The 26,252-nt window shown below is 54.1% G+C and overlaps 1 protein-coding gene across 4 annotated transcripts in view; it reads right to left on the bottom strand.

Moving 5' to 3' along the window:
* The window catches only part of GSN (gelsolin), a 48,629-nt gene that overhangs the window by 1,401 nt on the left and 20,976 nt on the right, over positions 1-26,252 (bottom strand). For 2 of the 4 annotated variants that reach the window (XM_037059187.1, XM_037059185.1), the window contains 14 exons: positions 19,908-20,112; positions 19,034-19,188; positions 14,393-14,554; positions 12,772-12,921; positions 11,624-11,713; positions 9,319-9,451; positions 8,306-8,394; positions 7,904-8,119; positions 6,238-6,371; positions 5,794-5,884; positions 3,807-3,977; positions 2,988-3,162; positions 1,854-1,978; positions 1,562-1,639 (listed from right to left, as the gene is read on the bottom strand). In XM_037059187.1, the coding sequence (XP_036915082.1) occupies positions 1,562-1,639; positions 1,854-1,978; positions 2,988-3,162; positions 3,807-3,977; positions 5,794-5,884; positions 6,238-6,371; positions 7,904-8,119; positions 8,306-8,394; positions 9,319-9,451; positions 11,624-11,713; positions 12,772-12,921; positions 14,393-14,554; positions 19,034-19,188; positions 19,908-20,103 (1,965 nt within the window). In that variant the 5' untranslated portion in view covers positions 20,104-20,112. Of the gene's footprint in view, positions 1-1,561; positions 1,640-1,853; positions 1,979-2,987; positions 3,163-3,806; positions 3,978-5,793; positions 5,885-6,237; positions 6,372-7,903; positions 8,120-8,305; positions 8,395-9,318; positions 9,452-11,623; positions 11,714-12,771; positions 12,922-14,392; positions 14,555-19,033; positions 19,189-19,907; positions 20,113-21,445; positions 21,485-21,566; positions 21,778-26,252 lie in introns of those variants that run through there. The other 2 variants (XM_037059184.1, XM_037059186.1) reach the window with 2 other exon arrangements.

Here is a 26,252-nt window from a genome sequence, read left to right as displayed (position 1 = left end):
GGGAAGTTCCAGTTTGCCTCAGACCCCACCACTCCTTCATGTCTCCCCATCCCAGCCTGCATCACTCATTGACACCGCCAACTGGGTGCCTTGAGTTGGAGATCCCCTTCAAGAGGCTCATGAATTATCCCTTTATAGGCAATTATCTGTTAACAAGTGAGCGGACAAACATATGCTCACAGGCTTATTCACCCGACAATCACTGAGGAAGAGTCTACCCAGCCCATCTCTGTGCCTGGGCCGGCATGGGCCCAAAGCTTGGAGTGAAAACCATTCACCACTGCAACGGCTGTTCGAGTCTTCTTACAAGTTTCGTTACAACAAAGAAAACCTATTCACCTGCTTTTGATGTGTCATCCATTTCTATGTATTTCTAAAACATTTCAAAGAGCACCCATCATTGATAAAACAGGATTGGGCAATAAAAAACCATTTTATGGCTCTGTTTGCACGTGCTCCCTACTACACTGGCCCCTCCGCGGCGGGCAGTCTTTTTTGCTCATCCCAGCATCCCCACACCACAGCACCTCACAAAAGGTGCTGAGTGCACGAACAAAACCAGCAGAGTGCACGAACACACACACACACACACACACACACACACACACATCAAGCAGCCAACAGAGCCGGTATGACAGGGGCTGCCTGGCTCAAGCCGCAAACATTCTGCTGCTGCCCCTGCAACCGGGGATCCCAAGACGCATGTGAGGAGACGGATGTGAGGAGACGGATGTCCCAGGCCTGCACGGCTGCTGTCTCTACCCCTGACAACTCTGGGGAAAGTCAACCTGATAGCAAGGGTCACCGACTGCCACCACCACAGGAATGGAAGCCCTGTGGGGGCAGAGAAATGTCTTCTTTCCTTACGGCTCCATCCCTAGCACCTAGAAGAGTGTCTGCCACCAAGCAGGTCCCCAGGTAATACACGGTGGGCAAAAGTAGGTTTACAGTTGTGAGCAGGCAACACAGAGTTAATAAAGCCACTGTAATAATCAGAACCCACACGCCTTTTTCCATACCAACAACTGTGAACCCGCGTGTGCCCACCTGTACCAGCTGGGTGCACGAATGGCACTCCCCTGCCAGGTCCCACACAATGGCCTTGCCTAGGAGACGAAGCGGCGGGAGCCCAGAGTCCTCTAGAGCAGAAGGAGGTGCACGTCGAAACCTCCAGGTGACCCCGACAGTTCACGCGTGCACAGAATATGCTGCTACGTGCAACTTTCTTTACCGACGTTTTTAGAGTCAGAGGTCACACTTGCTAAAGGCCTGGGAGAGAATGCTGGCCATCTGATCTGCATTCCTACGGTGCTTTGTAGTTTGCAAGGGGGTTTATCTCCATCTCACTTGGCTGGGGTATGCAAAGTAGGCACCACCACTCCCACCTTGCGCATGAGCAGGCTCCAGAGGGGAAAGGAAAAGGGGAAGCAGCTTGCAGCTCGTGTGTCTCCAGAAACACCTGGCACTTCTAAGTCTTTCAGTCGACCACCTTAGAACTGGAAGTCTGGGTCCTCCCACTCCCTCGGGCCCAGAGAGCCTTCACCTTCTGTCCTTTACCCACCTGGTCCCAGGTGTCCAGGAGCATGACATCATCAGTGGCCAGGTCTTCCTGCATGAACTCGCCAGGGACCTCTTCGATCTGGGAAAGCACAGAAGAGGTTAATAGAAAGCACACAGCCAGCCCTTTTCCTTCCCAGGGTAGGCTCCCCACAAAGAAGTTGCAGAGCCAGCTCTGACCAGCAGGGGGCTCCTTCCTCTGTGCTGGGCCACCAGATGTGCTTCTCTTAGCCCCTGCTGCCTCGGGCCCCAACCCTCGGCACATGCCTGTTCCCCGGGGGAAAGCAGGGGCTCACCACAAAACGTCCAATCTTGTTGGAGCAGGCAAAGAGGCGAGGAGGGTGGGCGTCCATCTTCTTGTCCTTCAGCCGTGGGGATGTGCGGTAGGCAGCCTTCCCGCCCAGGGCCTCCCAGAAGCTGTCTGCAAGGGGAGGCCACACAAAGAGCCCACTGACACGCTGGCCTCCCCAGCCCTTCTCATCAGACGCTGGGACAAACCCTGCCCTGGCACACCCACTGCTCCTGGTCCCCACCCTCCATCTTCAAATCCCAGGGGGCCAAAGAGGGACTCCAAGGTGATGACATGGAGCCCAGTGAGGGCCACTTGGCTGTGGACACACAGTCGGGACTACTTCTGGCTTGAGGCTGACGACAGTGCCATAGGATGGGAACAATTATCCCCACTCAACAAAGGCTCAGAGACAGCAATACGCTCAGTGGCACACAGCTAGAATGAGAGTGGTGGGTCTTCCCAGACTCCGATCCCCATTCTTCCCACTGCACCTGCTCTGTCCACACAGGACTCTTCAAATCGTAAGTTCATTACCATTAAATACAATTAACACTTCAGTTCCTCATTCTCACTCATTGCCATCAGTGACATTCTATTAGCCACACGTGACTACTGCCACCAAGTTGGACCTGGCAGATAAAGAGCATGTCCGTCCTCTCAGAGGTCTCATGGGACATGCTGCTCTTCCCCAGGTCCGTTAAGCACCAAGCAGGAGGGAGTGAGCTTAACAGCATGAGCAGAAGGTGGCACAGAAAGATGCTCCTGACCTACACTCTGGAATCAGAGGCTGCCTGGGGCACTGCTGGGCACAGAGGGGCTAAGGGTTAGAAGAGGCCGCTGGCTCCGGGAGGCCACCGCTCCTGCCTCAGTCTTTCAGAGCTTCTTCCTCAAGCTTGACCCTCTTCCCCCCTCAGCCTTCCCTGCCCAGCCCAGGCTCAGCTCCCCATGCTCTGACTCCTGGAGGCCCCTCCCTCACTCACCAAAGCCCTTCTTTCATCCAGCCCCCTTTATTTAATATCCTTTAGCAGACAGGCACTGAGGAGGGGTGCATGACATAGAGCCCCCCCAAAAAGAAGGAACGGAGGGAAGCTGACAGCAACAGCCCACGGAGAGCAGCAGGCTCCTTGCTCCTTCCTACCTGGCTCACTGCCTTCTGCCACCTGCACAGGCTGGGCCCGCAGCACCCGGAGCAGCTCCTGAGCCCCGGTCTTCTCCGCCTCGCTGGCTCCTGTGCCCACCCACAGGTAGGCGGCCGAGGGGGTTTTCAGGACGAAGGCATCGTTGGAGTTCAGTGCACCAGCCTTAGGCATTATCTGGGAGGACATTGCTCGGTTAATAGGAACCAGACAGGTCGCTCCCAGCCCCTCCTCACAGCCCAGGACACTGCAGCAGGGCCAGCTCAGGTGGGGACTTGGATGAGCACACGTCTCTAGCTGCTGTGCCTTCACTATCCCAGCTGCTGAAGGCACAGACTGTGGACACTGAGAGGCTCAGTTGAGGTCCAGAGTCACTAGTGCCCCGTGGCTAGCCAAGGTGATTCTAGAATTCTGGGCTGCATTAACAGAGGCTGAGTGCCCAGGATAGAGGAGGTGAGAGTCCCCTCCTCTGGGCTGCTCAGACCGTCCTGTAGGATTATGTTCGGGTGTGCACCTTCCACCACAAAAGGGACAGTAACTAACTGAAATGTGATCAGGAACAGTGCCAGATGGTGAAGAATGAACTACTCGTGAGTAGTGAGCTCCCTGTTACGGAAGATGCGCAAGGGGCACTGGCATCCTTGAAACAGGGGAAAGCCTAAGACATACAATCCTGCTGCCAGGGCAGGAAGGAACAAAACACCGCTTCTTAACCCCCCCGAAACCCCTCCCAACCCCGTGCCCACAGATCTGTGCAGCAGGCCTAGGAGGTTTTAGGGGAGCCACGCCCTCCTGGGGCCCACGGCCTGGGCGTCAGTTACCTCAACGGCCCGGGTGGCCCCAGAGCTGCTGGCCCGGACCTGGAAGAGGCGGGTGCTGGCAGGGGCCGTCTGCCCGCCCTCGCGGGAGGTGCCACCCTTGTAGATGATCATGGGCTTCCCACCAAACAGGCTCATGAGGTGGGCAGGCTCCTTGCCTTGGACCACACGGCTCTGGCGGGAAGACAGGAGAAAAGTCAGGGAAATAGGGGCATCAGTCCCTCTGTGGGGAACTCCACCCACCTCCCTCCCAGGCCAGCACAGCCCAGGCCGACCCTGCAGACGAGGCCGTCATGTGTCTGCATGTGTGGTATGGAGCTGGCCCTAAGCACACAGGGCTGGACGGGGAAAGGGAAGTTCCAGGAACACTGGAGAGGCCGCTCTGACCTGTGGTCTTCCTGGCACTGCATCAGTCGCTCTCCCCTCCCCAGGGAACCTGCCTTGCTGACCCTCAGTCTATTCCAAGAAGCAAGAGAGCCCACGTTTGCAAATATTCCCTTAAATGGAAGCACAGGGATGGCTCGTGGACATGCTTCCAGGACAGTGATGTCAGCTCCAGGCACAAGAGCCAGTGGAGTGGTGAGAACACAACCTTCCAGAGCTGGAGGGACCCCTCCTGCACGGCCAGGGCGCCCCAGAGGCAGGCTGCAGGTATTCGCCAAGGTATGTCACATCCGCTCCTGCCCCTGCGCCCACTCAGATCCCTGCTGTGCCCCGAGAGCTACCTCTAGCAGAAAAATCTCATGTGCATGCTGGGGTACTGTGGTCACTTCCCAGTAGGACCCACCACTGCTGGGTTAGAGCTCAGGTCCCAGCACCACCCTGACGGTGAGAATCCGGTCTGTGCCTCAACCTCTCGGGGTCTTCCTCTGTAAAATGGGGCCAGAAAGGCTACCCCCAAGGCTGCTGTCAGGAGCAAGTGAGCTAAGATGGTGATCATCCCACAGGGTGCCCGGTACCCAGGGGACACCAATGTCACAGAGTTCAGGGCACAAACCTTGGACGTGAATCTAGAGCCCTGTCCACTCTAAGTGTGAAATAAAAGAAGGAAAAGTCTGTCTCCTTCCCTTTTATCTCCCCAGCCTGGCTCTGTTGCCCCCCAGGACCCCACACTGTAGCCCAGAAAAACCGTTCAGACTCTGAAATCACCTCACACCTGTTATCCTTCAAGAACATCCGCTTGTTCTTAGGGTCAAGGTCAACATCCTCACCACGGCTTTTGGGTTCTCCAGACTCTTATCATTCTCATACCCAGTGTCTCCTCCCACCTCAGGGCCTTTGCATATACTCTTCCCTCTGCCCAGACAGTGCTTCCCTTCACTCCTTACCTGGTCAACTCTTAACCATCTGTTAGGCCCCAGAGAAGGAAGTCCCTCCCTCAGGAGGGTGAGGCAGGGGGGTGGGGGTGGGGGCGAGTCTCTAATCCAATTAGATCCCACTCGGGATCTATGTCCTTAGACTCCAGTGCACGTATAAGCAGCCTCCTATGGGCCAGGCTTGGCGATAACTGCTTCACAAATCCTAACCCGTCAGCTGCACAGCACCCAGACCAGAGAGGGGCTGTTGTTATCCCCCCATTGGAGAACACAGAAGGATAAAGAGGCTCCGTGACTTGCCCAGGGGTGCCCACAGGTGAAGACAGGACTCAGTCCTAAGAGGCTGCCCCCGTGGATAGGTCTGAGCTGCTCACCAGGCTGCCTCTCCTGCTTCCCTCCCCCAGCATCTTAGCATTTCCACTCCCCGTGTGTGACTGATCTCCCCTGTGTGTAGATGCACCCATCTGTGTCCATGTCTGCTGAACGCCTCTCTGCTCCCTAGACCGGAAACCCCATCAGGGCAGGGGCAGGTCTATGTGCTCATGGCCGCCGGTGCAGTGCCAGGCATGTGGGAGCCCTCATAAATGTCTGGGGTGGATGGAGAACCAGACAAATGAGTGAACAGATGGACAAGGCCCGCAGTGTGACCCAAAGGGGCAATGGACTGGGCTCACCTGGACAGGAGTGCCTCCCAGCTCCTCATCCAACTGGGCGGTCAGGATGGCAGAGGCAGCGACCTCGTCCTGGGTGGACTGAGCACCCTGCCTGGAAGAGGAAGTGACGCCTAGCACCAGGGCTCACGCAGAGTCCTGAGTCTCAACCTGGGCCTGGACCTGAGCAGCCCACAAATCTCCCGACTACGGGTCATCAAACTGACAGGCAGAGGGGGCAAGCGATTCTCTGAAGAGCAACCACCGTGATGCTGCTAATGATGAAAGGCTGGGATCGACCCAAGCATGCAGCAGCAGGGAATCTGTTACACAAACACCAGCACAGGCGCTGCCCTTTGGATGGGAGCTTCCCAACACCCTTAGACACACACCCCCACCCCGTTTGCCCCCCACCCTTGGTGCCTCCCATATCCCACCCCGACGCATGCGGCGGCCCCGGCCCCTCACCAGTTGTAGATGATCTGTCCCTGACGGCTGCCATGACGGTAGTTGTACAGGATGATGTAGCTGTCACCACCGTAGAACTGCCCGTACGTGGTGGGATCCACTGGCACTTTGTCGGAGCCTTCAATTCTCCAGATCTGCCGGAGCAAAGCTGGCCTCAGCATGGAGGGGCACCCCCACCCGAGTCAGGCCAGCTGGGGGGCCACCCTGAGGCTCTACCGCGGGACAAGCGTTTTATCGATGACTCCATCTGGGCTCGGCCTGAAGCTGAGTAAGCTCCCCAAATCACAGAGCCACTTGTGTGTCCTGCTCCGAACCCTCACACTGTATCCCTGCCCCACTCCGTCTGTGCTCCTCGGAACAATTGGCCCAGGGACTGCCAGCTGCAAGGTGGCACGCCCAACGTGCCTCCAGCAAGTGTGACCCGTGAGGGCTGAGAGCCCAGGTCAGCACACCGCCTGGAGCCAAATCGGCCTCCAACGCTCCGAGGTTGCGTGCCCCGGGACAACCGGCTTAAACTCCACGCTCCTCAGCTTCCTCATGTGAAAAGTGGGACTGATAAGAGTACCCACCTCGAGAGGCTGTTGAAAGAATCAAGTGAGTTTATTCATGAAAGTCTAGCAGAGCCTGGCATGGGGCGATTGCTCTGTAGTTGGCAGCTACTCTCATTATTAAATTATTGTTGTTGTTATTACTCATATCACCATTATCTGCATCATTACTGAACTGTCTGGACTTTACAGATGAGCTCCAAAGGCAGGGGTATCACTAAGTGACCTCAGGGTGATCCCTGCTAGCAGATCTCTTTCCAAGCTGTTTTCCCAGGTGGCCGCGAGGCCCTGCAGCGCCACCTAGTGGTGGCGAGCCCTTTAAATCTCAGCAAACAGAAGCCTGCAATCTTTGGACCTTGAAAATTCCTGAAGGTGATGAAGTGGGATGATTAAAACCCCATTTTACAGGTGAAAAAAAAAGTGCAGCTCATAGAGGTTAAGTAACTCTCCCAATGTCACACAGCAAGGCTGCCACACTGCCCTACCTGAACATTCTCACTGCATCCTCCCCTCCTACTCAAGGAATGAATGAATGAATGAATGAATGATAATATCAATATCACAAACAGTAATGAATAAAATTTAACTTTTTGCTATGTCTACCACACAGAATGGAATCTATGTTTCCCAGAAGCCCCTCCTTGAGGGTGCTCTCAGCACCAGGCGCCCGGGATGGCTTCCTGCCGGTGAGGCCCACGGCTCCTGTCCGGCAGCAAATTCCTGCCTACTCTGAGGTCCAACCAAAGAGTCCACATCTCTGTAGAGACGGCCCCAACCACCCTCCCCGCCCTGTCCCTGTTCCCATAACCCCTGTGCTCCCTTGCGTTCTTCCACTGACCACACAGGCCTGAGCAATCGGCTGTGGTCGCCACCCCTCCCACACCAGGCACTCCTCATGGGCAGGTGGGTCCGAGACACTTGGCACAGGGCTGGCACACAGAAGGTGCTTAGAGCATGCTGGTTGTAAAAAACGAAGACAAAAGTATCTCACCCACCAGAACTGTGGTCCAAACCCCATGCAGAGAAGTCCCCAGGGCAGCAGGAGGCCAAGTGTGGGCTGGACATGCCCAGGAGGGAGTGAGGGTAGGATCTGGACATGCCCCCAGCCCCGCAGTTACCTGTTTCTGGCCCGTGCCGTCGTCATCCATGCCATGCTGGGCGGCCATGACAGTGGAAGTGTGCAGGGTGGAGGCGTCGAAGGGCACCCTCTCCACATTGGCAATGTGGCTGGAGAGATAGGGCAAGCCTGGGCCGTCTGTCTGGTCTGGGTCCCGCCAGTTCTTGAAGAACTGCTTGAATAGTGGGGTCTCGCCGCCCTCAGGAAGGATAGAGACCTGAAAGAGGCCAGGGAGGAGCAGAATGTGGCTGAACTGAAACCCCCAGGACAGGGGCCACCCAGCAGGGGTCCCTGGGGAGCCTCAGACCCCCAGTCCACCCCAAGAGAGGACACCCACCTCACCCTAGCCCTTTCTCTCACAAACTGGACCCACCCTCACCCTCCTACCTGACTCCAGACTCACCTGGGTCTGCCTGGGGTAGTTCATCTTGGAGATGAAGTCAGAGGCCGTCTTGAGGGCAGCCTTCCTCTCCTCCATGTTGGCCTGCTTGCCTATCAGCAGATGGAGGATGAGGGGCCTGGGTCAGTGCCTCAGCAAGTGGGAAAGCTGTCTCTGCCCCACCGACCCTGACGCCTCCGTACCACACATGCAGACCCGTCCTCCCCCCAGGCCATCCCTCCACAGTTTGGTGCGGGCGAGGCTCCGACTCCACAGTCTGAAGTTCGTCCCAACCCTCAGAGCAGCCCTGTGCCTGGACAGCTCTTGGCTGGCTCACATCAGCCCTCAGTCCCCAAGTCCAAGGAGCCAAAATGATGGCAATGACGATGACCATGATGATGACAGCCACAACTGCTCAACTCTCGGTCCTCCTCTGCCATTCTCTGCACCCATGGCCTCCCTCCCTCTGTCCTCTTCCTTGGGGCCAATCTGACACAACGCCAATGCGTCTACTCAGCAACACCTAAGGACAACGTTGTCCAGGAGCCTCCCATGGTCGGCACCCAACACGGTCCACACGGAGTCCCACGGACCCCAGCACAGTGCTTCTCAAACACAGACCAGACCGCCTTTGTGAAAAGCCCCAGCACACATCAGCAAGCTAAAGGCACTTTACAAGCCCTGCAGTAAACTGACCTGTGAACATAACTGAAGCCAGTCTGGACAATAAACTTATTTGACCACAAAGCCATATATATGTATTTTTACATACTTTTTATATAATGCCAATTAACCTGAGAACTGGTATTACAACACATTTTTGAAATGCTGATTTTAGCCCAACTAAGTCTGAGACCCACAGAGGCAAGTGAAAGACCCAAGATCGCACAGCGAGTCAACTGCAAAGCCAGGGTTGTGGCTCGACTCCTGGTTCCCGCTGAGGAGCCCGCCACTGCCCCGGGGCACCTGTGATGGCCCTCGACCAGGCTGCAGGGGCTCCTGCCCACAGCCCCACAGAACCCGCCCGTCCCCGTTACCTTTCCACACAAAGATTTTCCCATCTTTGCCGTGGTCCAGGATGAAGCAGTCCTGTGACCTCAGGGCCCCCTGGGCGAAGGGGTTCTCATCAGCCACGAGTGACACTGACATGCTGCCAGCATCATTGGAGACCTAGGGGACAAGGGAAGGCAAGTGACTTCCACTGCCTCGGCCTGCCTGGAGGGTGTCCCCAAGCCAACGCATGAGTTGGCCCACTCCCCAACCCCCTCCGCAGATGGCAGGGCAGAGGGACACCTGCACTTGGACCCTCTCCTTTTCTGCTTTGTCCAACTACGTCCGTGACTTACACACGGGTGTCACGTAGACACTGCACGTGGAAAGGCAGGGGGTAAATGCAGGGATGCGTGGCCCCGGGGAAGGACTGTCAAGTTGGCCGAGAAGACAGTCGGTCTCATCAAAGAAAAATAAATAAAAGCAAAAAATCTAAATGCAGAGCAGTGGCTTGGCTTGGAAGCTGGAATGAAAACTTGGGGAATCTGAATAAAGTCTGTAGTTTAGTTAATAATGTTGAACCAACATTAATTTCTTAGTTTTGGCAAATGCACCTGGTTATGCTAAATGTTAAGCAGACCCTGGATGAAGCGTATTTGGGAACCTTCTGTACTATCTTTGCAATCTTTCTGCAAACCTAAAACTATTTCAAAATAAAAAGTTCATTAAATGAAACAAAACACACAAACAAACAAAAAAACATGCACCATACTAGCCAAAATTCGAAAGATTCACAATACCCAGGGTGGACAAGGCTCTGGGTAAACAGGCACATTCCAACCCTTGAGGAGGGTAACTTGGGAGCCCTTCTAGGGTACAGTTTGGTAATATGTAGCAGGACTTCAAATATGATTGAGTACGTAGTGTGTGCCAGCCCTGGTAACTCATGTAATTACGGAATTCCTTTCATCCCTGCCACGACCCTGTGATACTGCCACTACTGTGCCCACTTTATTCCCACGGAAACCAGGGCACAGAGAGGTTCAGTGATCTGCATACCCTGAGTACCGGGCCTGGGATTCGAACTCCGGATTCTGACTCTAGAACCAGTACTTTCGATCACCAGCTCACTATGCAGCCTGTGACCTTGGGTGGGAACCTGCTCTACTGCCATGCTCAGCCCAAGTGCACAGAGGGCCTGCCGGGCCTCGGAAAAGGTGCCCTGCTGGCCAGCGCCAGGGATGTGCTGACTCCGTACACTCCTCACCGAGAACACCACAGAGCTGTTCTAAAGGGCCACGTGGGTCTCCAGTAAAGAGAGATGTCCGTGACCACGCTGGGGGGAGAAAAGAAGGCCACCGGACGGCATGAATGGTTGGCATCCACTTATACCGAGGAGAGAGGGGAAAGTATATAATTAGACACAGAAAGAGGTAATCTGGACTTCCTTCAACTAAAGGGAAACTATGTAACCATGGTAACCTACAGAGAGGGAGGAGGAGAAGCCAACTTTTTAAAATTTGAGTATTGTCATTTTTGTCATTAAAACACATCTTAAAAATAGTACTGGTTATCTTCAATCAGTAAAGCTTTATGGCTATATCTATGTATGAATTATATAGGACATATAATCTACATATTAATTTTTTATTGGACATTGGTTAATAAAATTATATAGCTTTCAAGTATAAAATCCTATTATACATCGCCTGTATATTGTATCTCTTTATATTTTTGTGTATTGCTTGCTACTTTATTTTCACAGTGAACACATATGACTTTGTCAGGCTAAAAGTCACTGATCTGGTTTTTCTTTGGAGGTAGTGACAACCTGTGCCCGTTCGTCATTTTACCACAAATGAGCCCAGGGCACAACCCAAGTGTCACGGCCAGAGGTCCTTAGCTCAAGAGCAGCCTCCGTTCAGTTTTAAAAATCACAGGGAAAAAATTATACATAAAGTCATTAACCATAACCCCCCAAACACAAGCCCATTTCTGTAGTATTTCCCCACGTACTTTCCGGAAACACTTCCCGCCAGTTTTCTCTTCGACTCCCAGAAACCCTGCAAAGTTCCCTTTACGGCCTTCCTCCCCACTTTACAGACTAGCAAACAGCGTCCCAGGGAGAGGACACACGCTGCCGAGACGCCACCGATGAGCACGACACAGATCTGTCTGCAGTAGACGGCGTTCTCTTGCTCTTGGTGCAGGAGGCAAAGGAAAATAATGGGTGTCCACGGGAGACATGCAGAAGCCAGGCCCCCCAGGCGTGCTCTGTGCACGTGGAGCTCAGGAAGGACGAGTCCCCGCCTCCCCGTCCCGACCCCGGGAGACAGAGCAGATGAGGCCCACCTTGTAGAGCTTGGCCAGCTTTCGGTTGGCTGCATCCTCCTTGGCCGTGTCATCGGTACCCTCGGGCAGAGTGGGCTTGGAGCCCAGCACCTGCAGAGATGGAGAGACGGGAGAAAGGGTGGCTGTGAGCTCCCAGCAGCTTCCTTCCCCGGGGAGAGGCCTGGGCTCCTGACAGAGGCCCCTCCACAGCAGGCAGGGGCCACGTGGGCATCCAGGGACCCTCCGCTGAGGGAGGAATCCCCTGAAGACATCCTGCACCACTTCACATGCCTCTCGTGTGTGGAGCTCAACGGCCTCAGCCCTGCTCCTCTGTCTCCAGGGCAGCCCTGCAGAGTGACTCCCATTTCCTCCTGCGGCGTCCAAGAACGAGACCCACGGTTCCCAAGCACACCTTCCAACCATGCCTTTAAGGGACCCCACTGAATGGTCACACCCATGCTGGGAGGCACAGATTACCACTCTCCTTTCACCAAAGAGGAAACCAAAGTCCAGAGACATGGGTGACTTACGCACACAGCTGGGAAGTGGCAGAGTGGAGTTCGAACCTGTGACTCCCATTTCACTCTTCCATTCTGGCTCCCTCCACCCTTCCCAGCCCCAGCCCCACCCCTATTGTCATCATAATCGCCTTCCTACTCTTCCTGAACTCAACACCCCCACGCGGGGGCTAAGCGGCACGGGGCAGAGCTCGGGGTCCCCTCCGCTTCCTCATGACGTTGGCCCTATCGATACGTTCACAAAGTGAGATGACTGACAATCGTGTCACACGGCTGACAAAAGGGGCCATAAACTACCAGGAGCGGTCAGAAGAGGAAAGAGGGGACTGGGCTTTGGCCCTATTTTCTGACCAGGCTCCAGCACCTGGTCTATCCTCAAGAGCGGTGGAGACACTCCTTTCAGGGATCTGGCCCTCCCAGCTGGAGGTTGTGGCTCACGAGCTCAGCAAACTCCAGGGAACGGATTCCAGCCCACCTCCCAGGGGCGTCTGGGAGTTGTTGGGGAAGCTGCCCCTCCCCACTTCCTAGAGTTCCAGCGCGGCAGAAGGGCAAATTCAGCTCAAACTCACCTGGTAAATGGGTAAATGTGAAGAGCACCTGGTCTTCATGCTTGGCCCCTACCCTGCACCCCTAGGACGTGGCTGTCCTTACCTGGAGCATCGCCTGAGGCTCAGCGCCCTCCTCAGACACGTGCACTTGGGCCCGGCCACTCCGCTCGTTGTCCCGGATGCCCTTGGACACCTGCGTGGCCTTCAGCCTCTCAAATCGGTTGCTGTTGGAGCCGCACCACTGATAGATATCCTGTAGGACAGAGACCCCAGGTGAGGCAGTGGCCCGGCCTTCGTGGAAGCCCTGCCCAGTGCAGGGTGACGAGGGGACTGTGGAGTGTGTGCGCACACCCACCAGGGAGTGCCTTCCGTGTGCACCAGGCTACATGAGTGCATGGCTCGGGATGAGTGTTTTTCACAGGTACAGCTACACACAGCATGTGTGTAAAAATGTCTGCCTGCTAGTGAGAGCAAAAATCGGTACAACTAACTTGGAAAACCATCTGGCCATAGTTACCAGAGCTCAGTCTACTGATGGCCTATGAGCCAGCAATCCCTCCCTCAGGACGTCCACCAAAAGACCCGTGTAAGGACACCAGAGTAGCACCACATGTAAAAGCCCCTCACCAGAAACTACACTGAGTGCCACCGCAATAAAAAGCATAAACGGATTATGGCACATCCAGCCAATGGGATCTCACAGAGCGAGGAGACTGATCACTCTATGGTATGGATGGATCTCAGAAACGGGATGCTGAGCAGAAGTCAAACATAAAATAGAAAGGTTCCACGTGTGTGAAGTTCGGAAAGAGACAAAACTACCCTAGGCCACTGAGAGAGTTCAGGATGGAGGGTATCCTTGGGGGTGATGGGACTGGAAGGGGACAGGAGGGGGTTCTGGGGGTTGATGACATTCTGGGTCTTGATCCAAGTGTTGGTTACACAGTGTGTTCACTTTCTGAAACCCATAGAGCTGTGCACACAGGATTCACACTCTTCCGTGTGCCTATTATACCTCAGTAAAAAGCTCACACTAAATAAGTGTGTGCCTGCTCTTGCATGGACATTGTATCACGTGTATGCATGCTGTCAGGGCGCAGTGTCTGTCCACATTCATCTGCAGGTGTGTGGACATGTGGGTCTGAGAGAAATGGGTATAGAGCATCGCACACCTGTCAGGTGTGCCTGGGAAGTGCATCTACACACGTTGCCATATACAAGTGTTCATGTGCAACCGCACGAGTGACACATACACTTGTGGGTCCTTGACCACACACCCAAGTTTACATGTTGGCATTCATAATGGTGCCAGGTCCATGTCTTGTGGGCAAAAGCCTCTAGTTTTTGCACATGCCTGACATGCATTTCGTGAGCGACACTATGTAAAAGGGTACATGAGACATGCATACGAACACAAGACAGCAAGGAGCCCACATGTCAATCAAAGTCCGAGTGCACTGTGCAGGTCTGTGCCCACGAGCATGAGGGGCTTGAGGGTGCATGTGTGGGCACCTATGAGTGCCAGGCACATCTGTACCTGAGGTTTTGCCAGTGTGTCTGGCTCATGTATAAAGCTCGTGTGTACATGGGGCTACCGTGCCTGTGGCTTTCCCTGCCTGTGTATTTGCATGTGTTAACATGGATGTGTCCACTTCCCCAGAGTCAGGCCTGGCCAGCCCAGGAGTACTGCAGTGTCCCCTGGGAAAGGGCAGGGCAGGACTCACGTTGCCCAGGTCCAGGATGAAACAGTCACCAGTGTTGAAGCTTTCCCAGGACACAGGCACCTCAGTGGCACGGACCACACGCCGCCCTTTGACCTGGAAGAGTCTCTGCACCACCACCTCATTGGGTACCACGTGCTTGAATCCTGATGCCACGCCTCCTTTCTGTTGGGTCAAGCAGACAGCGTCAGTCCGGCGCATGGGGTCCAGGGAAGCAGGTATGGGGAAGGAAGAGGGTTGAATTGAAGGAAATTCTGGCCTAGGGACTAGCGGCCTTCCAGCAGATTCCATGCCACCTTGCTGCCACCCCCCTGAATTTCACACTACAAAGACCTCCGGGGCCTCTTTCCTGGATCAAAAGCTGCAAATATTCCTTTCTCAAGACCAGCATTTCCCAAAGGATGTTCTCAGGAACCTTAGCCCCTAAGACATTCTTCAAGAAAAGGGTTCTGCGGGGTAACGGAGGAAGGGCTGCCACCAAGGCCAGAAATGTACCCACTCCTTGCTGCTTCACTTCACAGAGTGAGGCCAAGTCTGGCTCTCAGCACACAGATGCCATGAAAGCAAGGGGACCAAGGGAGCCATTTTAACTGGGCTCCTATTGTGTCCACACACAGCAGCAACATGGCAGTGTTTGTGAAATGACAATGCCCACTGCTCTGGGCACTTTGCATGTGTCATCTATGAGACAGGTGTCGCTATTCCCATCTTACAGATGCGGAAAGTAGAGCCCAGAAATGAACGGATTTACGCAAGATCTCACGGGGAGTAAAACCTGAAGCTATGATTCAAACTCAGATGTGACTGAATCTATAGGTTCTTCTTTCTCTAACATCAGGCCTTCTCAGAACAACGGTTTCTAGGGTCACTCAGGATGACAGGCAGGAACAAGCCGCTGTTAGAGCAGTGTTTCAAGTAGAAATTACACTTTCCCATGGCAAGTGGAGCGCCCTCTTGTGTCCTTTCTCGGTATCAGCATGAGACCTTTGAAGAGCATCCCCTTGGGTTCAGCAGGGTTGCCAAGGTGTTCAAAGGGCCTTTCCTTCCACCCTGCTTCAAGGGCGGTCCTGCTGGGGAGCAGGTAAAGAAGGGTAGCTTGGGGGAAAGGTGTGCCATCCTGTGCTCTCCTGGTAACGGGATGCCGCTCACTAAGTCCTTGCCAAGGTCTAGGGCACCTGCTTTATAGACACGCAGTGTGGTGATCACAAGCCCCAGGTAGAGGTCTCATTACCACTTCACAGGCAAAGAAACTGAGGTACACATAAGTGAAGTCCAGTGTCCACAGTCGCAGCTGGTTGGCGGCAGTGCTGGGTTTTACCCCAAGCTCACTGTTCCAGGGCCTAGCCACCCCAGGTCTGCCAGCCCAGTCATTCCTGCGTGTCTGTGGTACCCCGGACTGGGGGGCTTCCTTCAGCTGGAGGGGAAGAGACAGTGGGTCTAGAGACTGTTTCCATGGACTCCTCAGAGACGAGGAAGCGGAGGGAAAGAAAGACCCCGAACTTTTTTTCATGCACCTCTAAAATATTTCATTTGTTCAAGCATGCTTTTTCTTTGTTATTTTTAAAAAACAGAAAAATTTTAAAGGGTTAGTTTGTGTCATAAATCTTGGTTTCAATAAATTATCTGTATATAAAATGTATACAATAAAAGAATACTTGATTTTTAATAATTTCCTGATTAATGAATTCTCCTGATCTATATGATTAAGACTTGAAGGGGCAAGTTAACAAAATAATAAAAGAAAGCTCTTAGAAGACAGTGGATCTACGAATGCAGGAGGCAGGAATTTTTTGAAATTTTTACTATTTGTTACTATTTATACTTTAGGATTCCTTATTGCTTTGTATGGTCTAGTCATTATGGGGGTAGACACTAGCATCAAATTATTTGAACAAAATTGAATACGACAAGTTGTTTTAAAAGCCACTTTCCAAATTGAAGTAATGATATATATATATAGAGAGAGAGAGATAGATAGTTCTACATCTATACAAATATACACACCTATACGTTCACATAGAGAAATTATCCACCATTCAGTGTACATTTCCAAGAGCAGGCTCATGAGGGGCTTTTACTTTTGAAAACCTGTATTTCTATAATATTTGACATTTTATATTAAGCTTGTATCATTCCTTCTTCTTGTAGAAGGAGGAATATATTTCCTTCTTATATGTCCTTCTTCTTGTAGTCATAAGAAGAAAAAATATATACAAAGCTTTACATTTTAAAATGTAAAAATGTTAAACTGTTTACAAAACAAAGAAAAACGAGTGACCGGGCTGGTCCCCTCCGCCCTCTAAGGCGGAGTTCCTGGTCTAAGAAATAGGAGCAATGGGGGAAGGGGTGTCTTCGAGCTCCCGGAGGTCAGGGGTGTCTAGGATCAGCCAGCCCAGATTGTGTTTGAACAAAGGGTTTCAGATAACCTAGCCCCAAGGGGTCTCTAGGTTCTATCTGAAGTCAAGGAGGAAAAGAAGAAAAAGCAGGAAAAGGGAAAGGAGGAGGAGGACCAATCAGAGGATTCTGAAAAGTGCAGATTCTTTAAAAAGGATTTGTGGGGAGCAGAGCAAGATGAGACAGGCCCTGTGACAGCCCTCCTCGTAGCTCCTGTCCCCTCCCTGCCCCTTCTCCCACCTGAGGACAGAAGTGGCTCTGAGGTGCAGGCTTTCACAGGAACAAGTCTTGCGTAACAAGCTCTGCTCCTCGGGGATCTATAATTGATGAGGGCTCCAGGCCGAGAACCTTGGGTTGAGCCTGTCAAGTGCGGGGGCGGCCGGAGGACTTGCCGAAGGTGGAAAATAGGACCAGCCTGGGACCTCATGTTGTGCCGAGAGCCAGGAACTTTCAGGACTGAAGTCCCAAATCTGGACCTGGGTTGGGAACCCACTCCTCAAGAGTATGGGCCAAGAACATCCTGGAATCCCCAGAAGATGGAAAAGGCTTGCTAAACACGCAGATTCCTAGGCCTCATCTGCGGTAAGATCATGGACCAGGGGACCCTGAAGTGTCCACTCTGAACCTGGTTCGTGCTGGCCCTTCACACCTAGGTTTGAATCCCAGCTCCATCACTTACCAGATCTAGTGGGAAAGGTCAGAGGACAAGCTGCTTGACTTGTCCACAAAACAGCAACAATAAGCAGGCACTTGTTACATAATCGATAAATGTTTGCTGAACGAATCCCAAACGGGGAATGTGTGAGAGCCCACACCCAGAGGCACACAGCTGGCCAAAACCTCAGTGAGGGAGGTGTGGCCTCGGGACCAGAACCTCAATCTCTCTGGCTCCTGGTCAAGTGCTCTTTCCACTTCCTGCTCCAGGAGCTGCAAAAAAGGCCGAGTACTTCTTAGGTCAGGGGACCCTCTTACCTCTCCTTCTTCAAGGACCACAGCCCCAGAATGGGACAAAGGAAGGAGAGCTGGAGAGCTCTGCAGGAGCTGTGGGCACATGTGAACTGGCCAAAGGGGTGCTAATGGGCTCTGAGAATCCAGCCCAGCTCTACCCAGCCCAGGCCCCAGGCCCTGTGTGTTCCCAGCACACACCCTGTGCTTTGCTACCTCAACCTCACGAGCACTTTCCCATCAACCAATTCCCAGTGCTTCACTGGGCAGACAGGGTCACCACCCTGTTTATGCAAAGGACCCTGAGGCCCAGAGAGAGAAAATGATTTTTATAAAACCACATGGCACATCAACAATATCAACTTGGCTTGAGAGACAGGTTGGTGCAGTGAAAAGAATGCTGGGAGTCAGGAGATCTGGGTTCTGGTCCCAACTCTGCGACTGACTTGCTGTGTGACCCTGGGCGAGTTGTTTAATCACCCTGTGCCTCAGGTTCCCCTCCATCCCTGAAAATAAGAGATTTGGACTCTGATATTAAGGTCCATCAAAGCTTGTGATCCTCTCCTTGTCCCCACCAAAGAGAACTCCTGCTTCACAAAACTACAGCTTTGCCTGAGCCCTTCCAAGGTGCAAGGCAATTCCCAGCTACACCTTCACTAAATCCTCTTCCAAGGCCTGAAGGGCAGGTATAACTCGCTTTCCCGTAACCAAAGAGGAAAGGGAGGCTCCGGGAGGCCAAGTGGCTTGCCACATGTCACCCTGCATATTATTAGGGCACAGCCTCTCAGGGCTCCTAGCTTGATTTTGCTCAGCCCCACCTGGCCGGGACCTGAAAGAGAAATCTGTGTTGGTTCAGACTCCTTAGAGCTCACGTTCAAGGGGAATTCTAATGAACAGAAAGAGGAATGTGATCCAGGGTGTCCTTTCAAATACCTAACCTGGAACCCTCTGTTGGCTGGGTACAAGAACTCAGGGGTGCAGAAACAGGCCTAGGCCCAAGGCCAAGATAAGTGAGCGGCTGAGTTTCCACCCATGGTCCACCCCTTTCTGCTGAGGTTAGGAAGACAATGCTGTAAAGCGATGGGGAATTTTCTCTTCTATTCATTTTAAGATAAGGAACCAGAGACTCAGAGAGGGAGTGTGATTTGTCCAAGGTCACACAGGAAGGGTACAGGATTCAAAACTAGGGCCGGCCAACTGCAAAGGCTGAGACCTATCTGCCCACATCACCCCACAGGCTGACAGGAGAGTGGACCTGAATGAGTTCTGCCACTGGCGCATCTGTCCCCGCCGACCGGGACCCACCTTGTATTTGAGGCCGGACTTGAAGTAGCCGAGGAAGGTGGCCGACTCGAAGCCCTGGACCTCGCGGTGCTGCACAGCTCGACCGTTCAGGTAGTCATCCAGCTGCACAGTGAAGATGGCGGCCGCGCCGCTCTCATCCTGGCTGCACTCGTTGCCTGGGGGACGTCAGAGCAGCGTAAGCCCAGCTGCCAGAGAGTAGTCCCAGCCTCCTATGGAGGAGGAGCCCAGAGCCCCCAGCACTGCGCTGGCCTGGCTGTAGAAGCTGGGCAGACCCCTGCCTTCCACGAGCCTCGGTTAATTCATCTGTATAATTCATCTATAATTCAACACACCCCCCTCCACTCACCTCCCTTACCTGTCCCCCTGCACTCGCTCACCCTGCTGAGCATGAAGTCATGCCTGGGAGCAGCAATTCAGATCAGGAAACTGAGGCTCAGTGAGGGGCCTGTGACTTACAAAGTCACACAGCAGAGCTGTGGCAGGGACTCCAGGCTCCCGACTCTGAAGGGTAAACTGGGGCATGGCTGGGGCTGGGCCAGGGAAGCTATGAAGGGGGCTCAGGGCCCCCAAGTCACCCCCAATTCTGAATGTTGTACGAACTTGAACTTGGTTAAAGTTCCTCACAACAGCCCTGTGAGATAGTGGGGTGCTCTACCACCACGGCCACTTTACAGGGGCACTGAGTGACTTGCCAAAGGATAGAGCAGGGCTGGCTCCGACTGGAGCAGGCTGGCTCCAGGGTGTGGGAGGATGTCATCCCTAGTCACGGGCCTAGCACACACTTGATGCTCAGCAGTCACTTAGCTCCCGAGGGGCTGCTGGGAGACCACGCCGCAGAGGGCTGTGCTTTACGGGGGGCGGGGGGTGGCCTCACCCAGCCAGTAGTGGAGGTCGTACTGCATGTTCCCGTTCCTCAGCTGCACCGTCTTCAGGATGACATAAGCGTCACCTGTGAAGAAGTCTCCGTAAAGGTTGGTTGGCACGGGCACCAGGTCAAACTTCTCCACACGCCAGATCTGCAGGCCAGGCTCCTTCCCCGCCTTGAGAAACTCGGGGTGTTCCACCACCATGCTGCTGGGCTGGAAGAGACAGGGTGGGGCCTGAACAGGGGCCGAGGCCCCAGCGGGGAGACAGCCCAGGGCACGAGGGAGGGTGGTTTCTAGCACCAAGAGCAACACACTTGAGCCTCTGACTCTCCCCACCCCCAAGGCAGGCCTAACCCCTTCTACAGCCCGTCTGGGTGAGAGAGCGAACAGAGCGAACAGAGCGGAGTTTAGGCTCCCAAATCTGTCCTTGGCCAAGCGTCTGTCTCTCCTAGTCAGCTCTCCGGTGATGGGGAGGCGAAGGGTGCTACCTCTTTTCTTCCCTTCTCAGTGCCAATTGGTTGGGAAAACGGAGGACAGAGTGGTGGAGTGACGCTGCCAAGGGTCCCCAGCGAGGAAGTGGCAGAGAAGGAATTGCCCCAAGCTCTAAGGACACGAAGCATGGGGAGACCCCCTCAGACAGAAATGGTAAATCTGGGGGTCCCCAGGGGCTCATTGTGTTCCCTTCCAGCATCCTCAGTGGCTCTTAGAACTAGAAGGCTCCGGAGAGCTCATCCTTCAACCACGTTCTGCAGACAGGGGAACTGGGGCCCAAGGAGGGGAGGAGACTGGCCCAAACCACACAGCAGGTTTGCTTTGGCTCTTTGAGAGCGGGGAAGATTTCCCATGCCCCACCTGGGCCCCCACCACACCCAGAGGAGGGTCTAAATGACTGGGCCCAAGTGGCCTCCTGCGCTGTCTGCCTCCTCCCTCCTGCCCCCCAGCACCCCACCCCCAAATTCCATTTCTTGGAAAGGTGGAGAGGATGCAGCCAGGGTCTGCAGGAGCCTGCTGGAGACCAGGTGGTCAAGGATGGGGGAAAGGCCGTCAGACATGCAGGAGGGCTGGAGATGCAGCAGAGTGGGACTGTTAGCCTGGGGCCAAAGGGCAGAACTCAGCAGGCACGGGTCCCCTGGCCGGAGAGAACTCGGGCAGAGGGCTGGAGCAACAGGAGAGAGGAGAAACCAGACCGGACAGAGGAGATATCAGAGAGAATAAATAATCGTATTGATAATAAGCAGGTAGAGGTGAGATCACACTACAAGGAAGAGAGAGAAAATATTGGCAAGACAGAAATAAATCAGAGGAAAAAGAGAAATCTGAAATAGAAGAAACGAGAATAGGGAAGGAGAGAAATGGGGCAGAGGGAAAGAGACATTGGAGGAGACAAGTGACAGGTCAGGTGGCGGGGATGGGTCAGAAATCAGAAGGCAGGGAAGAAAAAGAAATCCGGCCAAGGCGAGGTTAGCCTCTAGGGAGGGAAACAGCCAGGTCCCCGAGGCTCCCACCCCCGTCCATGGGAGCCCCGGAGGCAGCAAGAAATACTTACAAAGCAACAAAACAGTTTTTCCATTCTAGACCTGAATTACTCCCCTTTTCCTAGTGCTGTATCTGCAAGAACTTACAATAGAGAGTTACTCCGGGAGCCCCCGGGCCCCCTGGGCACTCACCCGCCCTTGAGTCTGCGGTGCCGAGGTCGCCACCCGAGACACCCCTCGCGACGCGGTGGCCACACGGGCCTGCGGCGACAGCGCGCACAGCGCCAGGACCAGGGCGCAGAGCATCGCGGGCACGGAGCTTTGCAGAGCCATGGCGGCGGCGACTGCAGGAAACCCAGCCGGCACCCGAAGCCTCCCGGTCACTGATCTTAAGTAGTCACTGGCCCACCCCGCGGGAGCCAGGACCGCCCTGCAAGGAGGGCTGAGGGCAGGGCCGAGCCCGGCCCCCGAGGGCCCGCCAGGGGCGGGGATCTGGCCTGGATTTTGGAGACATCTGGGTTCGCACGGAGACCAACCCAATCGGGCGTGGCCACCCCTTCCCCCACGCCCCCCAGCTCAGGGGGGCGGAGACCAGGCACAGAGCTTAGCATACAGCAGGCACTACCTCTATGCACACTAAATGGGGGCCTTCACGAAAGTTAGGGAGTCCAGCTCAGCTTCCTGTGTGACCCACGCAAGACCACGCCCACACCCACACCTAACATCTCCAGCATTTACTGAAGGCTTTCCAGGCTTCATAACATCCTTTATCCTTCACAGAGGGGGAATAGCGACAGCGGCATCTAACAGAGGGGATCACTGCGTGCAGGGTACACAGCCAACCTGCACACCACTAGGAACCGGGATAGGCAAGATCCGGCCCAGGCACTCTGGGGTGGCCTGTCCACCCAGGCACCAGCGAGGGGCGGCCTGGACCCCTGGGCAGCAGGACTTGTGAAGGGGTGGGCAGACCCCTCACCTCCTCCAGCCAGGACCACCCCCTCTTTTCTTCTTTTTAAAAAGTTTTTATTCCTTTTTCTTCAGTATTTCTTTGTATTGGTTTCAGGTGTGCAGAATAGTGATTAGACAATCAAAAAAGTTTTTATTCTTAAAATGTTTATTTTTTATCAAGATTTTTGTACACAGTTGTTATCTCTCAACCCCATGTATTTCTCCCCAGGAGCAAAGTATGTTCACCCCAGATGATGTCAGGGTTGACCTTCAAGTCTTAAGTAACAACTCCTGTTGCTTTTTTTTTTTAAGTCACTGTTGTTGTTTTTTTAAGATTTTATTTATTTATCTTTAGAGGGGAAAGAAACATCAATGTATGGTTGCCTTTTGTGCGTCCCCTGCTGGTAGTTAGCCTGCAAGGAACCGGCCTGCAACCCAGGCATATGCCCTGACTGGGAATCGAACCGCAATAGTCTGGTTCGCAGGCCGGCGCTCAATCCACTGAGCTACGCCAGCCAGGGCACAACTGTTGCTTTTTGTAGTTGTTTCCAATTTTGTTTTTTGAGCAGGTTTTTTTTTGTTGTTGTTCTAGGTCCTATCTCTTGGCTCCCTGAGAGAAGACAGGGCTCTAAGCCTTTCCCCCACTCCTCCACCCCCTTCCCATTCCTGCACGCCCCCACTCTGAGGCACATGGTCCTTGGGTCAGGAGAAGTGCGGTTCAGAATCACCTAGTCCCACCAACTCCTCCCTCTTCCCTCCCACCACCCTGCTGGACTCAACTCTACTCGCATCCCAGCACGCCCCCTCTCCCCACAGTCCTGTTCGATGACAGGTAGGAGTTGGGGAGTCGGGGACCTGGCTTTGATTCCCACCTCCACTGTGTGCAAGTTATTTTCCTCTCCTACGCCTCAGTCGCCTCATCTACTAAGGGGTACAGTAGTTTCTGAGGATTCAATCGGTCTCTGCGTGTGAAAATGGCCCAGCTGACAGCCAGGTACATGGGGGCTCCCACCCCCCTGCCCCATGGCCAATAGTCACCCACCCCAGCTCCTCCTGGAGCCCCGCCTCCACGTAACCAGGCTCGAGTTTGCCCTCCACCCTCCACAGCTCCCTCCTGCTGAAGGGGGTCTGCGGGCAGATAAACGGCTACGGGGACTCACACAGAGTGAAGAAGATTCCAGATTGTAAGGGTTATAAGAAGACTTCATGGAGAAAGGGACTTGCAGCCTGAGCACTGAAGGACAGGGAGGAGGGAGATTAAGAAAGGGCATTTTTGGAGAGGGACCAGCCTGGGCAAAGGGCAAGCAAACACAGGCCACATGCAGCGAGTAGTTGGAGGGGGGGGGGGGATCCAGCCTGAAACGCAGGGGACAAGAGGAGATGAGGCTGAAAGGGCGGCAGGAGCTGAGGGGGCCCGGGGGCCACACGGAAGAGTGCCTGTCTGGGTGGGGTGGGCGGATGGCAGGTGGAAGGAGACGCTGAGTTCTTGGGCCGTGGAGCCTGCAGTGGGCCAGCTGGGGCCTCGATTCAGAGGGCTCCCCAGTCTCCTTAGGCACTCCGGAGGACTGGAGGTTATAAAAGCCCCCCGGCTCTCATATTCTCTGATGGCAGCAGAAACCAGCTTTCACCTCTCTGGACAGCAATTTGATTACCCAGACTCAAAACACACAGCACAGCCACAGACCCACTTCCTTCTGAATCACTTACAAAGGCACACAAAAACATTCGTGCAAGGGTGTTCACTGAAGCATTGTGTGAAGAAAACTGGAAGGGACCCAAATTTCCCGGTTAGGTAAATTGCGGAGTCGCCACACAATGGACCACTCTGCAGCTGGGAAATCAGAATGAGCCAGCTCTGGTTGTGCCTGGCACACAGAAGGCGCACAGTAACCGCAGAGAGATCTCTGAGCACAAAAAGTAAACCGTGCAACTATTAGCTCCTTTCCTCTTTTTTAGAAGGATATCTGTTTTTGCATACACCCTTTAAAAGTCACGGAAGACGAACAGAAAACCGTCAAGGCAGTTAGTTTGCTTGGAAGGGATGAAAGGAGAGACAAGTTGTTGCCCGCGCTGCCGGAGGCTGCAGTGAGCGAGCGCCGGGTTCCCTGGAGTCAGCAAGAGGAAACATTGGAGGGTGATAGAAAGAAATCTAACACTGGATTACGGAGATGATCACAAACTGAAAACACTACTAAAATTCAGAGTGTTGTGCGCTTACAATGGGCGAATCATTATGGTAGGTAAATTATACCTTACTACACTGGCTTACAACGAAAAACTTGCTCTGGGGTTGGTTAAAAACAATTGACAAGTATGTATCTGTTGTAGTGGTTGTTTTTGTTTTTTTAAACAAAACACTGATCTAGAAACACTACCTTTAAAAACTATGCTTAAAGGGATGTCTGCTCAATAGACAATCTGGAAAATCCAGACAAACAGGAAGAAGGAATCTCCTTGTCAGCCCAGCCCCCAGCTGTGCAGCCCCTTCCTGGAGCAGCGGTGGCCCTGACCCCCTCAGCTGGTGATTCACGGACGGCTGCTGTGGCTTGGCCTTGCCCCAGGGACCTGACAAGCAGCGGTCCAGGGTCACTGGCTCTCAGGTTAATGATCACAGATGCCACGCAGCTTTGCCTGCGACACAGCTCTGGAGCCGGGGCCCTCGGCACTGGAGACCTGGTGAATGGGCCCTGGCCCTGACCCTGCCCTCAGAGAGCTCACAGCCTGGGAACTCGTGCTACAGGGCAGAGATGTGTGGAGGCCTGTGATGGGGGCAGCATGGTCTTATGCTGCCCTCTGCCTGTGAGTGCAGGAGCGTGGGGGGATTTGGGTACAGGAGAAAGGTCCCCAGGTAGAAAGGAAGAGGCCCCAGTGCTAGGCCAGACTTTACCACTGATACCCTGGGTGATTTTAGGCAAGTCACCATCCTCCTCTGGGCCTCAGGTCTCCATTGCAAAAGATGGGTAAGCCCCTATGCTAGTCCCAGCTCCAGCATTCCCAGATACTGGCTGTGCAGCCACAACCAGCACCTATATGTCTACAGGTCCTCCTGAATCTGACAGTCCATGGCCCCTGACCTTCGGGAGGCACCGCCACCACCAGTGGCAGGCATGCCACCTCTCCTCTGGGCCCAGACATCTCTGGGAGAAGAGAGGGAAGGAAGGCAGGAGGTAGGGGATCCCAGACTCAGTCTCTTCACAGCAACCAGGGGAAAAGAGCATTAGAGTTTTTGTTATCCACATGGGGAAATTGAGACTCAGGAAGATTCGGTCACTTGCTCAGGGTTATCCAGCTGGAAAGAGGCATTGCTGAGACTCCAACACAGTGTGGTTAGCTCCTTTCCCCACCTCTGTTTGGAGGGATCAAGCAGGACCTCCTGCACCGTCCGGGCTTAGGCAGGGAGCAACAGTGTCCTTTCCAGGTAAAGGGTTACAGTTGCTAAACCAGTCAAACCCAAGCCAGGCCTGGCAGCCAGGAGTCTCTGGGGCAGCCGTCCCCACCACACCTCCCAGGTCAGGGAGGGAGGCTGCATCGGGAAAGCGCTCCAGCCCTCCACACAGCTGTGTGGGCACCCAGGGCGAAGGCATGTTCTAGGAAGGTCCCCGACTGTGGCCACTGAGTGGAAGATGGACTGTGGCACTTACACTCTACGCCACTCATGGGGACTCAAATCAGGTATAGTTTCTGTGCCTGGGGAGGCCGCCTGGCTCTGCACCCCTCACCGTATGAGTGCATCCTAGTCTCTTCCCCTCTCTGGACCTCAGAGGTCCCCTTAACCTCTGATCTTGGGAGCTTCTGGCCCTTACCCAGTGCCACACACACAGTAGGCAGCTATTTGATGTCTGCCCCCACGAAGGAGCTGTAGAGCTCCCCTCCCTCCCCTGTAGCTGGCCCCCGGGCCCCCATGACCAGCTCCAGTCTTGCTCCCTC

Source organism: Sturnira hondurensis, unplaced genomic scaffold (assembly GCF_014824575.4).
Source record: "Sturnira hondurensis isolate 20B ecotype Veracruz unplaced genomic scaffold, ASM1482457v3 Scaffold0010448, whole genome shotgun sequence".
Classification (NCBI taxonomy): Eukaryota; Metazoa; Chordata; class Mammalia; order Chiroptera; family Phyllostomidae; genus Sturnira; species Sturnira hondurensis.
This window is presented reverse-complemented; position numbering and strand designations above follow the sequence as displayed.